General features: G+C 43.6%; 1 protein-coding gene across 9 annotated transcripts in view; it reads right to left on the bottom strand.

Annotated features, from left to right (window-relative positions):
• The window catches only part of SEL1L3 (SEL1L family member 3), a 144,449-nt gene that overhangs the window by 53,710 nt on the left and 71,173 nt on the right, over window positions 1-19,566 (bottom strand). For all 9 annotated transcript variants that reach the window (XR_010322145.1, XM_064285989.1, XM_064285995.1 and 6 more), the window contains 2 exons: window positions 9,017-9,228; window positions 7,104-7,283 (listed from right to left, as the gene is read on the bottom strand). Coding sequence is in view for 8 of the 9 variants with exons in the window: in XM_064285989.1 (XP_064142059.1) it covers window positions 7,104-7,283; window positions 9,017-9,228 (392 nt within the window). In the remaining variant the exon portion in view is untranslated. The remainder of the gene's footprint in view (window positions 1-7,103; window positions 7,284-9,016; window positions 9,229-19,566) is intronic.

Genomic DNA, 19,566 nt, shown 5'->3' with positions numbered 1-19,566 from the left:
ATAAGGAGTAAATGAGATTGTTTATAAAGAACTTAGCAGAGGGTCTGGCACACAGCAAGTTCTCAGTAAATGGTAACTCGTCACTTTTAGGGCTGTAGTTCATTCAAAAGTGTACAAGGCTGAGAGCAGTTTAGAATATTAACCCTTCTATTGGCATCTGCGGTTTCGTACACCTGAAAGCCTTATGTCTTAAGGACAAAGATCTATCTAAGAGCTCTTGAGCATTACAAAATGAAAGGAATCGAAATTGGGACAAGGGTGCTGGAGCCAGAAATGTTTTACAGAGCCTGTACTGTGTGCTGGGCTCTACTCCCATCTGTCATGTGGATTAACTAATTCAAGTTGTAACAACCCTGTGAGGTTCAGTCCATCATGATGCCCATTTCACAGGCAAGGGACTGAGACAGGCAAGAGGAATTATCCAAGCTTTTACCCAATGAACAGTAGACTTGGGATCTGAACCCAGGCAAACCTGGCCCTGGAGCTCACAGGCTTAACCACTACACCACACTGCATGCCACACCCAGGCAGGTGATTGCCTCTCCAAAGCTCCAGGGTCACCGTTGCAGCAGCTGGCATCACATCAGAGTTACATACTGAGGCCTGCTGGGGAAGCCAACCGACTGTAAAGACAACAACCCTAGAGAAGGAACCGCATTCCGTTGTTTATTTGTTCAAACAAGATTTTGTGACCTGGATATAATGCCTTGGCGGAAAAGGCGACCAGGCCAGGAAGAAGCTGAAGTGAAGAGAAGCAATGGCGGGGGCAGGGAGGAGAGTAGGGTGGGCTATAGCAGGAAATGAGACCTCAGGCTGACCAGTTCAGGGGATCTTCTGTAGCTTCAGGGGGGTTCTTTTTGTTGCTGTGTTATGGAACCAGTGTCACTAGAATCAGGCCACCACTCGTCTGTCAGTTTGCACTTTGGTGGCCTGCGCATTGCTATGATGATGAAAGCTATGCCACTGGTATTTTAAATACCAGCAGCGTCACCCATGGTGGAAGGGTTTCAGCGGAACTTTCCGACCAACAGACTAGGAAAAAAGGTCTGGCAATCTACTTCTGGAAATTGGTCAATGAAAACCCTATAGACAACAGAATATTGTCCAACGTGCTTGCTTTGAACACCTCATCAGGAAGGATCAGTTGCTGGAGGAGGACATCATGTTTGCTGATGTAGAGGGCCAGTGAGGGCAAGGGAGACCCTCAGTGAGATGGGTTGGTACAATAGTCACAGTGATGGACCTGAACATGCTGGCGATGGTGAGGATGATACAGAACCAGGCAATATTTCATTCTATGGTACATAAGGTCGCCATCAGTTGGAACTGACTTTATGGTAGCTACCTAGAATCAGGAATTCAGAATTCAAAGCTGTGGCTGGTCAGCCTACAGACTACAAAGGGTAGTTGTTTATATCAGCTGTGTCATTGGTTACAGGAAAAGAGTGAGAGAGAAAGATGGAGAGGGTGAAGAAAGTGGTAGAGACAGAGAAAGGAAGAGAGAGAAGAATGGAGGAGAGAAAGAAGACAAGGGTTAGAGAGAAAACAGAAAACGAGGCAAGGACAGAAAGAGGGGAGAGAGATCAAGACAGAGAGGAAGGGGGTCAGAGAGGAAGGAAGAAAGGAAGACAAAAGAAGGTAGGAAGAAAAAAACCCGCCAACTCTGCAGCTGGGGAGCGAAGGTTCTCTACAGCCTCACCTTTTCCAGAAGTATCTGCTTTTTCCAGAGTTGTGCAGTGTTCGGCCAGCTCTCCTGAGAACTCAGGAGCAGGCCTGGCAAGAAGGGGCAATCTCATAACCTACACTTAAACCACCTACATCCACTAACCTCCTTCAGGGCTTGTCCGAGCTACCATTAGGAACCTGCCTCTTAGGGTGTTTCAAATCAACTATAATATTCGGCTCCCAATAGGGAGTACACGTTTTCTTTGTCGAAATCTGGCATTTTAGGGCTTTTAAAGTAAGAATGGGGAAATATCAGCTGTAACGAAGAAGTGACAGGGAGATGAATACCCAAGATTCCCCAGATGTAGGATGTCATACACAAACGACGTGTTGAATGCAAAAGAGGCAGAGTTTAAAGCCGCATGTTCTGAGTACTTGCTGCCAGCAGTGAAACATTGGTCCCATCAAAAACATCAGAGTCAACAGGGCATTGTAATCATTTTACGTCCATCCCTGGATGCTCTGCACGTACCGCTCACGGCATTAACAAACACCAATGGAGCGCTGGGCACTGGGGTCACCAGGTGAATGAGACAAGGTCCCTGACTCAGGAACTTGTGGTTTAGTGGGGGTGCCAGCTTCATCACCCTGTACACAATACCTGTCATAAGAACAAGGACAGAGACGTGCCCATGTGTTGTGATAGCACAGCAAAGGGGTAATTCAGTAAGGCTTCCTGGAGGAGGAGGTGATGTCAGAGTCAAGTGTTAAAGTAGGAGAAGGAGTGAGCAGGCAAAGGGGAGGTAACCCAGGTTTTACATTATAATTATCTGAGGAGCTTTGGAAAAATATACACTTATACATACGTTGTTGTACGCTGTCGAGTCTATTCCGACTCATAGTGACCCCACAGGACAGAGTAGAATTGTTCCATAGAGTTTCCTAGGCTGTAATCGTTATGGGAACAGATCACCAGGTCTTTTCTCCCGTGAGGCACTGGTGTGTTTGAACTCCAGGCCTTTCAATTAGTAGCCAAGCACTTAACTGTTGCGCCACCAGGGTTCCTTATATACACACAAACGCATAGTACATGTCCAGGCTCCACCCCATGTCACTTCAACAAGACCCTGGGAGTAGAGCCTGGGCAGAGGTATCCTTTAAGCCTGCAGGTGACTGACGTGCAGCCAGGTTTTACTGTGCTGTAGACAGTCCACTCCAACCTTAGAAAGAAGAGAAAGGAAAAGGACCAAGACTGGGGATAGGTGGAAGGTTGTGAAAGCAGTTTGGGAGGGAGATGATGAAGGGCAAATTTAGGGAGCCACAGTAGGGATGGAGATGGGGAGGAGAGAGAAATTGGCATGTCGAGCTGTTAGAGGCATTGCCATGGAGTCGAATTCTGACTCATAGTAACATTATAGGACAGAGCAGAACTGCCCCATAGGGTTTGCAAGGTACCACATCTTTCTCTGGCGGAGCATCTGGTGGGTTCAAACCACCGACCTTTCAGTTAGCAGCTGAACGGTTAACCACTGCACCACCAGGGCTCCTTTGATAGGATGATGAGGGGATGGAAGATGACTCATTTTCTAGCATGGACAATGGTGCCATAAGTTGAGGTGTTTATGGGGAACAGAGAAGATGAGATGGTTCTGTTTGTACTATGTTATGATTGCAGATGTGGGGTTTGTAAAAGAAATCTCAGCCGGAGAGAAAGGTTTGTATGTCATTAGTATGTGGTTTTTGTTGCTAGCTGCTGTTGAGTGGGCCCCAGACTCACGGCCATCCCATGCACAGAACAGGCAGTCCCCAGATTACTAACGAGTTCCGTTCTTAAGTCTGTTTTTAAGTCAAATTTGTACGTAAGTCAAAACAGTAGCTAACGTCAGTTAGTCAAATGTTTGTCTTACTATATAATATATAGTGTACCTTTCTATGCATAGAAAACATTAAAGAAAGATAGGTACACTAAAACACTTTTAACAAAATAATACAGTAATAACAATAATAGTGTTTTGACGTGTGTTGCAAGGTAGCACACGTTTGTTATTACAAACCATCGTATATACCTTGAATTTTTCATACAATAGCTTTTATAGGGGTTGATTCATAACTACTGGCGGTACGGAAGTCAGAGATTTGTAACCCAGGGACTGCCTGTTGAACAAATGCTGCCCAGTCCTGTGCCACTGCCATGATCAATGTGGATCAGACCTCCGTGATCCATAGGGTTTTCACTGGCTCATTTTTGGAAGTAGATGGCTACGCATTTCTTCATAGTCTGTCTTAGTCTGGAAGCTTCACTGAAACCCATTCAGCATTGCAGTAACATGCGAGCCTCCACTGACAGAGGGGTGGTAGCTGTACAAGAGGTGCATTGCCCAGGAATCGAACCCAGGTCTCCCACATGGAAGGCGAAAATTATGTGGAGGGCAGTTGAAACCAGGAGTATGGATGAGACTGCAGCCTTCCCTTCCGGAAGGCGTACAAAGAGAAGAATGGAAGCTGGAGAGTGAACTTTGAGGAAGAGCAACATGTAAGAGTGGAACAGAGGAAGTGGAATTTATTTTCGATTAAGCCACGAAAACAAACAAGCTAAAAAAAATTTGCCATCCTCCTTCTGTTGAACCTGAAGCAAGGTCCCACTAAATCATTAAGAAGTGACATGAAATGAGATTACTAGTAATGAAGATGAAAAGATGCAAACCACAAGTTACATAAAAAAAGAAAATGAAACAGGAATCAAGAAAAGGAGTTATTGCCGGATCCTTGGTTTGTTAATTAGAGGTCTGGCTTTCCATATCTCCTCATTTGCTACGTGCTGCTGGTGAATTAATAGATTTCTGCACAAAAGGACATTTAAATCAACATATGACACCTGCTTAAATTCTCAAGAAGCCATTAATTACATCTTCTGAAGAAAATGAGCTATGATGCCATTCTCCTAACTGTATAATTCCTACCCAGGCTTCTTAATCATACGGCTTCTCAGCTGCAAGATGGATCTTTTCTATTCATCTCCTCTGGTTCTGACCAATTAAACATTTTCTTTCATAATCATAACATTTCATATGCCAAATCTTCAAAAGAAAAGGAGCTTGTTAGCAACATACCATTTCCTGTTGCTAATTTATGCTGAGTGAGGTTTCTTAAAACTCTGATATGTATAGAACATTATTACCACATGCAGGCTTATTAGCAAGACAACAGCAATATTACTTCGTGGCTTGATTTTGTACAAGTATTTTTTCAGGATCGTGATTTTTTGGGAAAAACCTTTATCAATTAATTAATTAATTCCCGTCAAACCGAGGTCCAATTCCGCACATATCTTACATACACTGACAGAACACAAATGTACAAATGGGAAGGATGTGTAAATTCATTCAGAAGGAGCCATTATTTTCTAAAGGAATTAAGATGCCGATATAGGCAGCCTTTTGATGTTTTACCACGAGTCATTTTTCGTGTTCACTGACAGCCTATATCTTTGAGTCCCACTTACTTCGTAATTGTACAGTCGCCATTGTTGCTTTCCTTTCCAGAAACCATCCATTCCCCAATCATCAAAGGACAAGTTCTCTGCACTGTTGATTTCTAAGTCCAATCCAGTAGCAGAGCAGGGGAGACAGGGAGACAGTGGCCTGCTTCCTGTTTGTGGCTCAATCTGAGATTCAATAGTCCTGACCTAGCCAAGCCTACCCCAAGCCTGGCTCACCAGGCACAAACAGAGGAAATGAAGAGTTGATGATATGGATGAAGGCCAAATCCACCACACCCATTCATTTACACATGGTTTATTGCTGTTAAAATCCGGCCACCCCATTCATTTACATACTGTCTATGCAGAGATGAGCAGTTGCTACAGAGACTGTATAAGCCCCCAAAGCCTAAAATATTTACTATCTGCCCTTTTACAGAAAAAAAATTGCCAACCCTTTGTATAGACTATGATACTTCTTCTCAACATGAGTGCCTCAAGTTCCACGATTATCAACGTACAGGTAGTCTCTGACTTGCAATGCACTCGACGCATTCAAGTTATTACGAACCACACTTACAGCTGCCAGTTTTTTTTCATATCTTGTCATTAGTAATATGTACTACATACAATGTTGAAGCACATAATTTACGATGTTATCATTCTCAGGTGTTCACTCGCAGGTGTTCAATGTTATGATTTATAGGTACTGATGATAAAAGGCAATAATGATGAAAACTAAAAAGAAAAAAAAAATACGGTATTCAACTTATATCAGAACCGACATAACAAAGTCGTCGGAATGGAACCCAGTTGTGAATCAGGGCCCACCTGTATCTTAAATTCTTTTCTGAAGAAAAAGAGTATATAAAGATCCATTGCAATAAGCCAACCATCTCATTGTCTCCTTCCATTGGTTGCAGGTCTGCACCATTCAGAGGCAGCTTTCATTTTATCCTTACACTATCGCCTTTACCAATATTAACACCAGCCATGGAGTCGATTCTGATTTATGGCCCCATGTGTGTCAGAGTAGAGCTGTGCTCCTTAGGGTTTTCAATGGTTCAGTTTTCAAAGCAGATCAAGGCCTTTCTTCCCAGACGCCTCTGGGTGGACTCAAACCTCCAACCTTTTGGTTAGCAGCCAAGCGCATTAGCCGTTGGCACCGCCCCGGGACTCCTATCTTACTTATACTTCATTATTTCCTGTCCTCAAAAGAAGTCTGGAAACAACCCATGGGTTGGTCTAACATAACACATAGCTTTTTTGTGGCAGATGTGAGCCACCAATTTCTTAGACACCTGCAGTGAGTCAATAAGATTTGGGAGCCTGCAAAATTAAGGGCTGGAATTAGTGCTTCTGGTCCCGTCTCTGATCCAGGATAGGGTGGAGCCTTCAAACATTACATGCTGTTGGACATCTGGGGGCACTAAGTTAGCAGGGTTCATGTGATGGGGACAGATGTCTCTCAAGTCACCCAGCAGTGGAAACATGGCTGGGTATGGAGCTTGCTTCTGTAGATCATAGACCCTGACTGATCATTATATACTGAGAAAAGGCGTTAGCTTACTTCCCCCACTGTACTCAATCCCCTCTAACATTTGGGGACCCTATCACCTCACAGGCTCTTAGAACAATGACAAGATGCCTATGCCCTTGCTGCAGATTTTTTTGCAAAATCAAAACCTGTTCAGGTCCAAATCCACCCTTGGTATACCAGAACTCCCACTCATGCAAAGGTTTTCATGCATGGATGTAGAACTGTACCTGCATTCAGCCCAAGAACACAGTCAGGAAATAAAAATTAGAGAGTGCAAGAAAGCCTTTCTCTCCATTAGAGTACGGGCATCCTCCGAAAGCCAAGGACTAAACCAATCAGGGGTGCAGGCACTTCACAAAATTGTCCAAGAAGTCTTGGTAAACAGGGCCATAACCATCTCCATGCATTTTTCTCTCGTACCTGATCTCCTTGTAGCGTGTGCTGGTCCAGGGGCGTCTTCATGGCAATGTTGCTGTAGTAGGCATAGGACAGTTCCGAGTCCAGGTGGTAGTTGTCAATGCCCTGGTAGTGTTTGTACCCAAGATTCATTGAAGATAGCCTCTCGCTGCCCTGCCCTCCAATCAAACTATACAACATGCCCTGTTAGGAAGAAATTGACCAAAATTTCCTAAGATTGTAGATGAAACCCGTAAAAACCAAACCCATTGCTGTTGAGTTGATTCCGACTCACAGTGACCCTATAGGACAGAGTAGACCTGCCCCACGGAGTTTCCAAGGAGCACTGGTGGATTTGAACTGCCAACCTTTGGGTTAGTAGCGTAGCTTTTAACCACTACACCACACTGAAATGCCAGCCGGTCCCGTCTCTATATATAAGCCCAGCCAACCCAGATGCATGTTGACTTGCCTTTTTTTTTTTAATAAATCTTCAAAAAGAAACCAGTCCAGCTTCTAATTGTTTATAAATTTCCAGCATTTGGTGCTTCCTAAGATCTAAGAGAATATTGTCTAATACAGTGCTGAAGATGATCCATCTAGGTTAGAAGGCACTCGAAACGCACAGTGGCGGTAACAATGGACTTGAGCATACCAATGATCATGAAGATGGCACAGGACTGGGCAACATTTCATTTTGTTGTACGTGTAGTCACCATGAGTCGAAGCTGATTCGATGGCAACTAACAACAACATCTAAAAGCTTAAAATTCCCTGACTTGGTACATGGTAAAAATGGGGGTCATCCCCTCACTTCTCTTAGGACATCCCTCTGCATTTGCCAACTATTCCAAAGATCCCTGTTCTGCCCCAGCTACGTCATCTATGGCCAGGTGGTCTGAATCTGGCCATGTCACGCCTCACACTCCCAGAATGTTAGTGTTGGAAGGGTCACATAGACACCTGCAACACAGCCAGTGCTAGAATCTTCTACGCTATTCCACCTTTGCAGGGTCTGCCTCAGGGATTCAAAAAAATGTATCATCAATCAGTGGCACCTATAAACCAGAGACACCTACAAACAAATCATTGAAAAGGAACATAGAGCCATCTGGGCAGATCTAAACTATCCATATTGTTGCTGCAGGTGTTAGTTGCTATCGAGTCAATTCAATTCTAACTCAGGGTGACCCCTTGTGTACAGAGTAGAACTGGCCCCTACAGGGCTTTCAAAGCTGTAACCTTTTGGAAACAGATCGTCAGACACTTTTCAGCTGGTAGTCAAGTGCTTAACCACTTACACCACTCAGGGACTCCAAACTACCTACACTGTCTGAGTCACCCCAAACTAACGATAAATAATCAAGTGTGCAAATCTGAAACCAAACATGAAAGGAAACATTTAGTAGAACTTATGAAAATGTGATTCCAAGTGTTAGGCAACCGCATGATAAATTTAGATTCAAAACCAAAAATGAAACTCTCTGGCACGGTTTTTCTTTCAATGGTTGGGTCAAGATGTGAAAATATCTTGACTAGGGGTTCAAGTGGCTTCACTTAGCTAAAAAAGTAATCTAGGGTAATGGTCACACAGCCAGAGTATTTGCAAGAATTGATTGTTCTGGAAAGACTGGGATTCTGGTAAGCCCTGCCCAAACTGTTCCTTCGGCAATATATCAATATACAAATATACCAGTGTATATCAAATATGTAATATACCAAAATCCATGTCCAGGAATGGGTGAAATGGCCTTTTTCACTCACAGAAAGCAGGGGATCCTGTAGTTAACACAGCCTCAGGACGTTTGTCTCGGGTGTAAAGAATTTCAAAGCACTCCAGGCAGCTGCAATACAACCAGTTCTATCGGGGCAAGAGAGCATTACTCTGCAAATATAACACTGGTGACCGCTGTGCCCGGAACCCGTGAAATATCTACCTGCAGCTGGTCCTGGGGTACATTTAATCCAGTTTCATAAAAGACTGTGAGGTAGTAGGAAGCTTTATGGTATCCACAGCAGCTGGAATCCATCAGAAAGGGGACGACAGAGCTAATTTGGTGAAGCCCATCAACGCTGGAGAGTCTCTTTATAGCCTTCTCAAATATCCTCGCACCGATTTCTAATATGAATTCATTCGAGTTTCTTGGCACTGTAAATAACACAATTCAGAGCACACAAAATTAATTACCATGGGATCGACGCAGCTTTAGAAAGAAGAGGGGAAAAGCCAATTAAACCACCTGAGTTATTGATACGGCTGGGCTTGCAATGCCGTGAGATACACCACCTTCTGGGGAGGTAAATTAAATCCTTTGGGGATGCCACGGTGTCATTCCATAAATAGCTTTTTTCTTTGGCACTAAATGACAGTCTAGTGTCCTGGGAAAATGAATGTGCCTTATATAGCCGAGAAAGCGCCTCCAGAGAGTAATTTACTCAGCGAAACTCACCACCAAATCACGACCACTGACTGAAACTTCCACAGATATTTTTTTTTTTTTGCTTCTCTCTAGGACTTTCTGAAGAAGAATGTATTTCATCTCAGAAATAGTTCCTAGGTGCTGCCCTAAAAAGTTGAGCAAAAGGTCCTTATTTTGAGATGCTTGTCATCTTTCGCCTCCGGTTTTTCCCAAGGATGTCTACATACAGTAAAAAGTATGAGTCAACTTTTACTGAGGATTTACCAGACCAGTTGCCGTCAAGTCGACTCCAGCTCATGGTGACCCCATGTACGTCAGAGTCAAACTGTGCTCCGTAGGGCTAACAACATGCCAAAGACTGAGTTAAATGTCTCATGTCGATTATGTCATTAAATTTTATGAGGTAGGTACTAATATTATCTTTCCTACTTTTCAGATGAGGAGATTGAGGCTGGAAAAAATCAAATACCTTGTCCAGGGTTGTAAAAGCTGGTAAGTGGCTGAGTCAGGCCTTTAACCTGGTTTTGAAATTCACCCTGCTACGCTTACCTCCTGATGAACTAGCAACCAGTTGTCTTAATGAGTAACTTACTACCATGGATACAGACCTGTTTATCCAACAGCTTTAAGCTATATGATGCTTCCTTTTGCATAACCCTCCCATTAATCTATAAACCGATAAGCATTTAAGCCCAAACCACCAAGTTATACAGCCCTATCACATGGCTACAACTGCTAACCAAAAGGTCCACAGTTCAAATCCACCAGCTGCTCCCTGGAAACTCTATGGGACAGTTCTGCTCTACAGGGTCGCTGTAAGTCAGAATTGACTCGACAGCAGTGGGTTTGGTTTGGTTTGGTTTTATCACATAAGTGTTACAGTCTCTTCTTAATTCTTATTTTGTCTGCATTATTCACAGTCATTATTGACTAATTCAGTCAATGAAGTTTACATTCTATCATGTGCAAGGTACTATTCTAGATGTTATATTGCAAAAGATCATGTAAGATTGCACAGCTATTATTTATACTTTAAAGAGATATAGTCAACTTATTTAAGATTAAAATTTTATCTGCCTACAAACTGTCAAGTCCAATATTTTTCTTTTCTCTTCTTCATCAAAATTAAAAATACTACTAAAAACTTTCAAGAGGCAACAAGAGACTCACTCTTTATCAGTCTCCACCAAAGAATGAACACAGAAGAATTTTAGTGTGGAAAAACTTGGAGGAGAAGGTTTGGGGTTGGGTTATCTTATGGGTTAAACTGTTTCTCCCCTCAAAAAGATATGTTGAAGTCCTAAGCCCCGGTACCTGCGAATGCGACCTTGTTTGGAATTAGGTTCTATGCAGACGTAATTAGTCAAATTTACACGTGGTGTCCTTATAAAAAGAGAAGAGAAGCAGACGCGGACATACGCAGAGAGAAGATGGCCGTGTGAAGGAGGCAGAGGCTGGAGTTACGCTAGCACAAGTCAAGGAGTACGAGGCTACCGGAAGATGGAAGAGACAAGGAAAGATGTTCCACTATAGCATTTAGAGACAGCATGGTCCTGCCCACGCCCTGAATCTGGACTTCTAGTCCCTAGAGCTGTGAGAGAATACATTTCTCTTGCTTTAAGCACATAACCAGTTGCCGTTGAGTCGAATTTGACTCATGGTGACCCCATGTGTGTCAGAGTAGAACTGTGCTCCACAGGGTTTTTCAATGGCTGATTTTTTCGGAAGTAGATAGCCAGACCTTTCTTCTGACGTACCTTTGGGTGGACTCAGACCTTTTGGTTAGCAGCCAAGTAGGTTAACTGTTTGCACCACCCAGGGACGTAAGCCACATTTTATTGCTATCAAGTCAGCTCAGGGCCACCCCACGTGTAGTAATTAGTTACGGCATCCCTAGGAAATTAAGTCTATTTAAAGCCAATTCCCTTGCTAAAAACAGAGTCTGAGATCAGAAGCAATCCACTGATCAAACCGTGAAACCTGATCCATTGGTTCATGAGTGGTACAGGTCCCTCAAGGCACACAGGTAGACCAGCTGTCCCTGAGAGAGGAGCACTGCACCTTCACCTACAGACCTCTGAGCTGTGGGGAAGGAGCCTGCCCACCATCACCACCTAGCTCTGAGGCAGCCTCCATCTCCTGGCTCCTAGAACTCCTTACCCCAGAGTCTCTGCAAGGCAGAAGCCGGGCCTGGTCTTGTTCACTTGATCCCAAGCACCTGGTGCAGGAGCCCAAAACCCATTGCCTTGAGTCAACTCCAACTCACAGGGACCCTATAGGACAGAGTAGAACTGCCACATCTTTCTCCCAGAGTGGCTCCTGAGTCGAACCACCGGTTTTTTGGTTATCAGCTGAGTGCTTAGCCACACTGGCGCGGTAGGTGCTGAAAAATCCTTCTTTAATAGTGAAAATAACAACGTTAAATGTTCAGTGAGTGTCCCTCCAGACTTTTTCTTTCACATATACAATAATTCATATATACACGTATCTACATATATAAGTACACCTTTTTTTTTTTTTCAAAAATGGCATACTATGTTATTATCAAGGAAACCTGGTGACACAGTGGTTAAAGCTCTTAACTGCTAACCGAATGGTTAGCAGTTCGAAACCACCAGTTAGTTGCTCCACAGGAGAGAAATGTGGCAGTCTGCTTCCATAGAGATTTAGAGCCCTGGAAACACTATGTGGTCACTATGAGTTGGAAGCGACCTAAAGCAGCGGGTAGTGGGTATGTTATTATCACCTCACTGAACAAAGGAGGTTTGCCCCTTTTTCTGTATCGTTGCGTGTATGTGTGGTAAATATATATACAACAAAAACTTAACATTTCAACATTCTTCATATGTATAATTTAGTGACATTATGTTCATCATGTTGTGAAGCCATGACCATGATCCACTTCCAAGTTTTTCCATCACCCTTAACAGAAGTGCAGTGTCTCCTAAGCAGTGAGTCCCCCTTTCTCCCTTCCTCCTGCCCGTCCCTTGGTAACCACCAATAACCTTAGGTCTGTATACATTTGTTCTCCTAGATATTTCATATGGGTGGAATCATATACAATATTTGTCCTTTTGTGCATGACTGATTTCACTCACCATATTTTCAAGGTTCATCCACGTTGTATCATGTATCTTTATTTTTTTTTAATCCCTACAGAAATAGCTGCTTGCCCCAAGATACAATTTGTCTCTATTCGCCTCGAGCAGCAGAGGAACAAGGAGACCCAGGAATTAGAGAAGGAAATGGACTGCAGGCTGAAGGTTTAATCACCTCCATGAACTACTACCTCCATTGCCAAAGGACCGGAGGAAATGGATGGTGCTCAACTACCATTACTGAACATTCTGTTCAAGGACCCATTAGATGGATCCTGATCAAAAGGAGGAAAAGCATGGAACAGAAGTTTAAACTCCTGTGGAAACCAGATTTACGGGATCCATTGAGACTGGAGGAACCCCCGAATCTGATGGCCGGAAATAATCTTTAAACCTTGAACCAAAACTATCCCATGAAGCCATACTTAAACTAAACAACAGTTTAGCCTAATTAATAATGTTTGCCTCGAGCATACGTTTTTATCAAGGATCATTTATATGAGTGCAAACTGACAACAGTTAATCTAAAGCACAGATGAGAACTTTAAGGGGCAGAGAGCCTACATGAATGGTGATGAAACAATACAGGCAGAGATAGAATGGTGACCCAATGTAAAATATGTAACCCATGTTATTGAACTGTTCACGTAGAAACTGTGAATGGATGTGTATACTGTCACCAAAAATAATTTTTTTCTTAAATAGCTGCTTGTAAAAAAAAAAAATCAAACAATGCAGATTTTTATAAAATAAAAGCAGAAGTCTCCTCTCCCCTAATCCTTCTTTAATTGTGAAAATAACACTCTTAAGCACCCTAAGTGTGTGCTTCCAGCCATTTTCCTTCACATATACAATAATTCCTATATGCATCTATCTACATATACACATACACTTTTTTTCAAAAATGTCATAGGATGCTACTACAGATTCTGACCCTCGACTCTCTTTTTTAACCTTTTTAAATTAACCACGTATTACTAATATCTCTCCATAGCTGTCAGAATGTCATCCTATCTAACGCCTCAACAGTATTTCATTCTGCAGCTGAACCGTCCTTCCAACCAGTTCTCTATTTTTAGACTCTTGGGTTGTTTCCAGTGGTTTTGTCATAACCAACAACATGGCAGTGAACATCCTTGAACGTTTTCTATCTGCTCAACTGCTGGGACTTACCTGAATGATACCACTTTTTTTCCACCAGGAGTCTGGGCATCTTGTTTTGGGTTTTACCTTGGCAGAGTTGAGGGAACAATCTCGTCCTACCGAACCGTTAGCCAGGATAAGAACCTTCTCTACAGTATTTAGTATGCACTGCAGCACCCACGTAAAGTTTCATAATAAATTCTACTCACATTTATTCATATATTTACTTTTAAATACATAGTCATCTTCGATGCCCTTCTGTGCCTATTTGGAGAAAACAACATGAACGTTTTGTTAACGACTCATCCTTGCCTGCCTCACCTGCTCTGCCAAACGCCTAAGATGATGTTTTGCATGAGTACCCCAGGCCCCAGCCAGCTTTGCGACCTCTGAGGAGGAAAGAGATTCCAAGCAAAACAAAGCTCCAAATGAAACACTTGCCCTGCTGACCCCTGGCACGGAACTCCAGAAATCATTAGCAAGAGTGTCCAGGTAGTTGGGATTGCCAGAAATCAGGAGTGAAAGAGGAATTCTTCACAAAGCTTAAATCCTTAGCGCACAAAGCTTTGCAGGCGTGAACAAAGGCAGGTTGAAAGGGCTTCATTATTTTTTTTTACTTAAAAATTCTTAACTCTCCCCAAATATTACCAATCAGTATTTTCTCTGAGAAAGAATCTAAACAATTTTCTGCAAGAGTGAATATAATAAATAATAATAATTCTAAGGTAAACTGATCAAGTTTGAATTCCAACAGTGGCACCAAGTCAAAGCCATGTTGTCTTTGGTAATATTGTTAAGCTGGTGAATTTAACATTCGTGTGATAAAACTGTTCATTTCACCCATCTGGTTTAGCATATGCATATTTTATCATTGATCTGTAACTAAAAAACATGCCTTGTTTATGGAGATTAATGGCGTAATGAAGAAGCAAACAAAATGGAAGTCATTTTCCTGTTTTCTTTCTGTCTGCACCAAAACCCACCTCCACCATTAACCAACTCATTACTATTTTCAGGAGATCCTGGGTAGTGCACTTTGTTAGACTGCTTGGCTGCTAACCAAAAGGTTAGAGGTTCGAGTCTGCCCAAAGGCACCTCAGAAGAAAGTCTTGGCAATCTAATTCCAAAAAATCAGCCGTTGAAAACCTACGGAGCACAGTGCTACTGTGACACACACGGAATCTCCAGGAGTAGGCTTTTTGTTTGTTTGGTTTGATTGGGTTTTTTATTATTTTCAAAGTAGCACATCATTTATTTTGCTACATCCCCTGTTTTTCCAATAACACCATAAGGTTGCTCTTTGTGTGCTTATCATTAAAAGAGGCAAAAGACAGAAAATGAGAAGGCAGCCACTTGCAGAAGACCCCGGAGCTGGGCCCAAAGCGGGCACCTGATGGGGAATACAGGAGAAAGACACACATTCCTTGTGGGAGTAACAGCAGTTTCAACAGCAAAGCCATTTCTAGTTTCAAGCTTCCAAAAGGGATAGTGAATTCGAAGTAGACGTTTGAAAGGGGGAAAACAAAGTGAAAGCAGAAAATGTCATTTAACCATAAAAGGAGTGATCTTCACCAAAAAGCTTACTGGTTTGTGAAAAAACACAACCCATTCCTTATTTGCATTCTGATCTGGGGAGCTCCATAGGCCCAGGAGGCCTAAGAGCTGCTGATTTCTAGCTCAAAAGTAAACCAATTGCACCTTTCCATAATGCACAATTTTTTTAATTTTATACATGTGATCTTCTTCCCTCTCTCTCCCTCCCCGCTTCCTCCCTTCCTTTTTCCCTCCTCCCTCCTTCCCTCCCTCTCTTTCTTCCTTCTCTTCTTCCCTCCTCCTTCTCCTCCTCTCTCTCACTTCCTTCTTTCAAAACTGTCATCCATGATTCTCTGGGGAGGAAAATTATGAGCCATTCTTTGTTTTCTTCTTTGTGCCTCTGCGTATTTAAAAAACAAAGTCTAACGCATGAAGGCATGCTTTCTTAAATAAAATAATAATAATAAAGGTGGTAGTTCTACAACAGTGAAAAATAATTCTTAAAAGGAAATGATGTCCTGGTGCTATTAAGTATCATAACTGAATTTGGACCATTCCTATGCTCTGCATTTTAGGATCCCCAAAGAAACATTGTAATTGGTGGCAAAAAGAAGTAAAATGAAGAATACAATAGAGGGATGCTCAGGCAACCAGCAAACCCTTGGCATCTTGTAAAGAGACACCTCCTCCCTCACACTCAGCACTCCAAAGCCTGGGGCAAGAGTCAGGTGGGGCTCTGCCTGGGACACGCAGATGGTGTCAGCCCAGGAAGGTGGGAGGCGGCCAGGCGTAGAACCTGGCCTCATCCTCGAGAAGCATTGCTGGTAGACCTCAGCCTGGCTGTAACCACAGGCATCAGCTCCTGGGGCTCAGAGGTGCTCGGTCCAGGAAGAAATGAGGGAAAAGAGTGAGTAGTTCTGGCTCTGGAGCAGATGTCCCCAGAAGCATGCTGGCCTGCTCAGCTGTCGCTCTCATCTGTCTCTCACCGCCTTCGCTTCACCTGGCCGACCTCTGAACTATGTCACTCTGCACCTGAACCTCCAGGCTATCTCCTCCACCCTGTCAGTCTGAGGTGGGTCCTTCCTTTCTTCTCCCTGCCTGAGCCATCTCTCCAGCCTCAAGCCCTGCCTGCCACTGCCACTCCATCAGCCTCTCCTCTCTGGATACCAGCCAAAACCCAAACCAAATCTGTTGCCCTTAAGTCGATTCTGACTCATGGCAGAGTTACAGCATAGAACTGTGCTCCATAGGATTTTCTTGGCTGTGACCGTTAAGGAAGTCGATCATCAGGCCTCTCCTCCATAGCACCACTGGCTGGATTTGAACCACCGACCTTTAGGTTAAGAGTAGAGGGCAAACTTTTGGCACAACCAGAGCCCCACTCAACGGGTCTCTGAATTCAAAGGGTTCAGTTTAGACAAAAACGGTGTGACAAGAGAGTTAAAAAAAAAAAAAAAATAGAAATAGCTGGCACAGCTCTTAAATAATGAGAAAATGCACATACTAAAACATCGCCATATTAATGTTAGAAAAAATCCAAACATTAATATGTTAACAGGGCAATTTCTGTGCACTAGTGAACGGAAGGTCCCCCAGAAAACGACACAGAGGGTAGCAGATTAGAACGGCCACTCTTAAGTCTAGAAGATGGGGTCTTATGTTGAACATCACCCTAGAGCCTGGACAGTGATGAACTACAGGACAGAACAACACGGAATTCCTGTGCCAAGCAAGGAAATCAGGATGCAGAGCGGTGGCTCCGGAATGCTGGGAGGCAAGAAGGGTACTCCGCCACATCTATATGCACCGCAGCTGGAGCCCAGAGGAGTGCTGCCATCTTTAATTCAAAGGCATGTCGACTGCTGAAGGCAAGGAGCAAGGGCTGTTACACTTCAGAGTGGGAAACACCGGTAGGAATGACTGCATTTTACACTAGGTTAGCACATCAGCTGTCAACATTTAACAAGTACTCTCTCCTCCAAACCCCCTGGCACTTGGTAGAGAGGTGTGTGAGGGCTGGTTCCTGCTTTTCATTGCAGCTGCCCCAGGGCCTAGCACAGTGCTAAGAGGTACCCACAACATGGGTGCCCAACTGGGTTTGTATATACCTTGGGGCTTGTCTTAGTCATCTAGTGCTCCTATGACAGAAATACCACAAGTGGATGGCTTTAATAAGAAGAAATTTATTCTCTCACATTCTAGTAGGCTACAAGTCCAAATTCAGGGCATGAGCTCCAGGGGAAGGCTTTCTCTCTCTGTTGGCTCTGGAGGAAGGTCCTCGTGATGCACCAGTTTTCCCTTGGTCTGGGAGCATCTCACCACAGGAACCTCAGGTCCAAAGGACATGCTCTGCTCCCGGCACTGCTTTCTTGGTGGAATGAGGTCCCCATGTTTCTCTACTTGTTTCTTTCTTTTATATCTTAAAAGAGACTGGCTTAAGACACTTTCTAATCTTGTAGACCTCATCAGTATAACTGCCACTAATCCATCTCATTACACATAGTGATAGGATTTACAACACATAAGGAAAACACATCAGATGACAAAATGGTAGACAACCATACAATACTGGGAATCATGACCTAGCCAAGTTGACAGATATTCTGGGGGGACACAATTCAATCCATGACTCAGCTCTTTTACATTTGGATGCCTGTACAGCTCCAGTGTATGAAAGCAGAAAGCACGAGAGCAATGTTAGCAAGGATGCAAAGAAAATGGAAGACTTATCCACTGCTGGTGGATTATAAAATGGGGCGGCCCCTGTGGAAAACAGTTTGGTGGTTCCTCAAAAAGCTAAACACAGAAAGAACGACCATAAAACCAAAAAAACCAAACCCATCACTTTTGAGTCAATTCTGACTCACAGCGACCCTATAGGACAGAGTAGAACTGCCGTATAGGGTTTCCAAGGAGTGGCTGGTGGATTTGAACCACTGCACTACCAGGGCTGCAGAACTACCATACAACCCAGCAATTCCACTCCTAGGTATATACCCCAGAGACCTGAAAGCAGCCATGCAAACAAACACAGGTACACCAAAGTTCATTGCAGCACTATTCACAATAGCCAAAAGGAGGAAACAACCTAAATGTCCATCCACGGATGAATGGATAAACAAAATATACATACAATGGAATATTACTTAGCCCTAAACAGAAATGAAGTCCTGATACATGTTGCAACACAGATGAATTTGAAAACATTATGTTGTGTAAAGTAAGTCATTCACAAAAGGACGCCTAATGAAATATCTAGAACAGGCAAAGGTATATAGAGCAAAGTTTTATTAGTGGTTAGCAGGGCAGGGCCGGAGAAAAATGTGGTAATCTACTTACATAAAGATTCCAGCTTTGGAAACCCTACGGGCTGTTCTACTCTGTCCTATAGGGTTGCTACGAGTCAGAATCAGCTTGACAGCACACAACAACAACAACACAACTGGGGCAGGAGGGAGGGGGAAAGGGAGAGCCGTGGTTTAGGAAGCAGTGAGTTTCTGTTTGTGGTGATGGGAAATTTGGCCATGCTTATTGGTGAGGGTCGGACAACATGATTAGCACTGAACTGCAATGTGAGAAACATAGAATAGGCAAATGCTGTGTTTAAAAAAAAGTATATTCTTTGTCAAGGTTTGAATTGTGTCCCCCCAAAATATGTGTTAACTTCGTTAGGCCATAATTCCCAGTAGTGTGTGGTTATCCTCCATTTTGTGATTTTCCTGTGTGTCACAAATCATAATCTCTGCCTGTGGTTAAAGAGGATTAGGGTGGGGTGTAACACCCTTGCTCAGGTCACAGCCCTGATCCAAAGTAAAGGGAGTTTTCCTGGGGGGTGTGGCCTGCACCATCTTTTACCTCTCAAGAGATAAAAAGAAAGGGAAGGGCAGAGCCAAGATGGCAGAATAGACAGACACTTCTGTCAAGCCCCCTTTACAACAAAGACTAAAAAAAACAAGTGAAACGAGTATATTTGTGACAAGCTGGGAGCCCTGAGCAGCAAAGGCAAGCTTAGACAAGGAACTGAGGGGCAGGGGAAGGAAGGGGCGGGCCGTTCAGAAGCGGAGAGGAGTTACCGGACCTGAATCAGGGAGAGCCCTCAGGCACCATTCCTGGAGCAGTGGCGGTGGGCTGGTCCTAGCGTTCGGCCCTCAGGTTCCTCAGGGAGAAGCAGCCAGCCACACAGCCCACTCATACCTCTGGAACCTGAGGAGAACAGCGCTCTCGGCAAAAGCTAAGTACTTGCGTATATTTTACCATTACCCACCCCCCCAAACCCCCAAGCCAGCTCGGCGG

Source organism: Loxodonta africana, chromosome 5 (assembly GCF_030014295.1).
Source record: "Loxodonta africana isolate mLoxAfr1 chromosome 5, mLoxAfr1.hap2, whole genome shotgun sequence".
NCBI classification, from domain to species: domain Eukaryota; kingdom Metazoa; phylum Chordata; class Mammalia; order Proboscidea; family Elephantidae; genus Loxodonta; species Loxodonta africana.
The sequence above is the reverse complement of the archived record's forward strand: the minus strand, read 5'-3'. Positions and strand labels throughout refer to the sequence as shown.